General features: G+C 50.4%; 1 protein-coding gene across 1 annotated transcript in view; it reads left to right on the top strand.

The window, feature by feature from the left end:
- Positions 1 to 220: 220 nt before the first annotated feature.
- The window catches only part of CHD5 (chromodomain helicase DNA binding protein 5), a gene marked incomplete at both ends in the record, with an annotated part of 26,578 nt that continues 23,257 nt past the window's right edge, over positions 221 to 3,541 (top strand). Inside the window, 4 exons of the mRNA XM_009706171.1 lie at positions 221 to 274; positions 1,678 to 1,857; positions 2,755 to 2,873; positions 3,433 to 3,540. Coding sequence (XP_009704473.1) covers positions 221 to 274; positions 1,678 to 1,857; positions 2,755 to 2,873; positions 3,433 to 3,540 — 461 coding nt within the window. The remainder of the gene's footprint in view (positions 275 to 1,677; positions 1,858 to 2,754; positions 2,874 to 3,432; position 3,541) is intronic.

Below are 3,541 nucleotides of genomic sequence, written 5' to 3'. Positions count from 1 at the left end.
AGCCGGGCCCGGCGCTGTCCGTGGTGCTGGAACTCCGCTCTGGGCCCTCCGTGCGGTGCCTGACCCCCGGTCCGGACCCTCCCGGTAGTGGTGGACCCCCACTCTGGGCCCTTACCGTGGTACTGGAACCTCCCGCTCAGGTCTTGAGAGCTCTGCCGTGGAGGTCTGGAGCGCTGTGGGTGGGACGGGGGGATGCCCGAACGCACGTCTCCTGTCGCAGGCTCTCTTGGGACCCAAGCGTTCCACCCGGCAGACGGTAGCGTTCATTGGGACGGTAATGTGGTTGTTGTCAGCGTTGTGCAGCAGGTCACGATCTCTCTCCCGGAAAGAAACCTAAATTCCACCTGCCCAGTTGCCCCTCTAGCTCTCCCCAGCTCAGTGTAACCATCTGAGCCTGGTCTCTTCTGCCTGTGGGGAAGCAGAATGCATCCATCGGGCAGTTGGCTCATCTTGCTGCTGAAACTACGTGTGACCAAATCTCCCCCGGGGATGGGAAGTTTCATGTGGCTGCCAGGCTCTGAAAAGAAGGGAATTCAGCGGGGCTCACCTGACTTACTCTGCTCTTGTGCCTCTTTTAAGTGCATCCACCAGGACTGTTTTGTTCATGTGACAGCTGAAATCCTCTGGTAGTCACACAGTTCTGCTGGAGCCAGCTGGGCAGAAAAAGAAAACAGCAACAAAGCAAAACCCTAGCATGATACCTGTCCGGTGAGCTAAAAGATTGCACTTGACTAAAGGGATCTTCTCTTCCTTTCCTTTAGTTTCTCAGCCGTTCACGCTGTGGTAGAAGAATGCAACCTTATTCATGTAAAACTATAAGCAAACACAGGACAGAATATTATATATTACCTGTGTTATATCAATCAAAAATGTTGCCAAAGTGCTGCCTATCTGACAATTCAGAATCTTTTAGCAGAGCAGTTAGCTGCCTCTCAAGCGACGTTGCTCTTTGGTTTACTACGCAGCTATTTTTAATGCCCATGTTCACTTGGCGTACTGTCTCCTGGTTTTCTGTTTATACTGTCACTCACCAGAACGGTACCTGGACGCTGTGGTATTGCAGCATCTGGGCACTTTCGGAGGAGCACATTCCAATACGGAGGCAGAGCAGGCATCCATCTGCACGGCTGTGGCTTAGCATTGCTTTTCTTGCCCCCCCCGCCCCTTGGTGAACAAGTCTTGAGGCAAAAGCATAAAGGTTCCATTCCACACACCTTGGTCTAGAGGAACTTTCCCAAAACAGAGTTTTATCTGTATTGTATGAACTTCTCCTCTTGTTTCCGGTGCTTCTGTAGGGCGTAGGATGTCTTGCATAAGCAGATGTGTTTATGGCACTCCTGGAATGGAGAGAGGGAATGGCTCCATTTACAGGCGGGGGGGATGTGGGGTGGGAGGTTGGCTAGGGATCACAGAACTGCCATGAAGAAACAGTCCCAGATAAACCAAGGGTTTCTTTCTGGCTGTGTCTCCTGTGGTCAGGTGCTTCTTGCCGTTCCCAAATCAGATTTTTGTGACGTTTTCCCCCAGCCCTTCCAGCGTAAGGGCAGGGTTATTCGAGAGAGGGTTAAGTTTGGCTGGTGACGGCGGTTGCTTCGTGCTGGCTGGGAGGGTTTGTTGGAGGAGAGTGGAGGGGCGGCGCAGGCCCTGCTCTTTCTCCAATGTCACTTTCTGTTTTAGGGAAGCAATGATGAAATGTCAGACAATGAAGAGGAGCTTGAGGACAAATCTGAGAGTGAAGGGAGTGACTACTCCCCCAACAAAAAGAAGAAGAAAAAACTGAAGGACAGGAAGGAGAAAAAGCCAAAACGGAAGAAGAAGGATGAAGAGGAAGATGACAACGAGGATGGAGGTCTAAAGGTACCAAAGATTCCTTTACCCCAAGCTGGTGCTAGAGCATGAGACAGAATCTCAGAATGGTTTGGGTTGGAAAGGACCTTCAAAGATCATCTAGTCCATTCCCCTGCCGTGGACCTCAGGGTGTGGCCCGAGCCCTGCGAGTTACCCTGTTCAAAGCCGAGCTGTGTTTTCTGGGCAGTTACCTTGCGCTGGTGGGTAAGTTTCCTTTAAATAAAGCACAGCAGCGTAAGCAAAGCGCTCCCCATTAGGCTGACCGATTTAGCCACATGGCAATGTGCGCTCAGAAGTCCTCACGATACCTTTCATGGTGATGAAGGCAGAGTATTTTACTCGGAGGTTGGAGGCCTAGGTAGGTAGCTTCGATCTTACGACAAATGGCAGCTTCTCAGTCGGAGGTGAGTTGCCTTCTTGGATCGTCTGCCCACATCCCGCCAGTAACGACTTTGTCACGTCTGTCCTGTGAACATGAGGACAGAGAGTGGCAGAGCTGCTTGTGCTTAGAGAAGGTGGCCTGGGGGTTTCATGAGGAGCTTACCCTGGGTTTGGCAAGGGAGAGATTGCAGGTGAACGACTGGGAGAGGAAAGGTTGTATTTCCCTGTTGTTTATCTTGCCTGCAGAGAGAAATTGGAGACATAAAACCTGCCAAGGCTTTGCATTGTATTACGTGGTACGGGGAGCATTTGCATGGTGCCACGTTAATTTGCTTCTTGGAAGCATGTGAAGCATTAGTTTATTAAGCGCTTGTGCATGCTCTGTTTTTTAAATCACAGAAACAGATCCCTGTATGTCACTGACTAGGGAGAGCATTTGATATGGAGCACATGACAGAACCAGCCTTGCGCTGCTCGTCTGCAGAGCTGTGGTGGTTTATGTTAATGATGTCTCTAAATCTACAGGAGCCCAAGAGCTCAGCCCAGCTGATGGAAGAATGGGGCCTCGATGACGTAGATTACATTTTCTCAGAAGAAGATTATCATACTCTGACTAATTACAAAGCTTTCAGCCAGTTCCTCAGGTAGGAAACTGTAGGTCTGAATGCAGCCTTGTGTGGTGGTTGAGGTTTGGGCATTGCTCAGTCCAGTGGGTGAAGTTGGGAAGTAAATTCTACATCGTGAGCTCCTTGTTGCTTCTCCTCACCTGACTCGGTCCTCAGGGCTCCGTTTTAATTGTAGAATTGACTGGAAAACAGCTGAAGTGTTTGTCTCTCCCTCTCTCCAAACCCCCATTTTTTGTGTGTGCTCGTGTGAAAAGTTTCATGAGAAAAATTGAGTGACATTAATGAATTTTTGCTTGTACTGTGAGCCATTCAAAACACAACAGGTATTTCGCGGAAAGGCAGTCTCTGAGGAAGTTTAGGCGTGCCCTTTTTTGTATATGTGCTTGTTTAAGAAAGCTCTGGTTTCTGCTGCTTTTCCAATGGAGCTGCTACTGGGGAGCCCCAGGGACCTGCTGCTGTGAGGCATGCACCCCTGGTGCATTTCTTGCCCTGAAGTACCAGCACGTGACGAGCAGGAGCAAATGCACGATGAAGCGTTTCTGTTAACCCATGGTTCTCCCTCTCCCCTGCCCTGCAGACCTCTGATTGCCAAGAAGAACCCCAAGATCCCGATGTCCAAGATGATGACGGTGCTCGGTGCCAAGTGGCGAGAGTTCAGTGCCAACAACCCGTTCAAGGGCAGCTCA

Source organism: Cariama cristata, unplaced genomic scaffold, assembly GCF_000690535.1.
Source record: "Cariama cristata isolate BGI_N322 unplaced genomic scaffold, ASM69053v1 scaffold22408, whole genome shotgun sequence".
NCBI classification, from domain to species: domain Eukaryota; kingdom Metazoa; phylum Chordata; class Aves; order Cariamiformes; family Cariamidae; genus Cariama; species Cariama cristata.
Note: the sequence above shows the minus strand (reverse complement) of the source record. Positions and strands in the feature narration are given on the sequence as shown.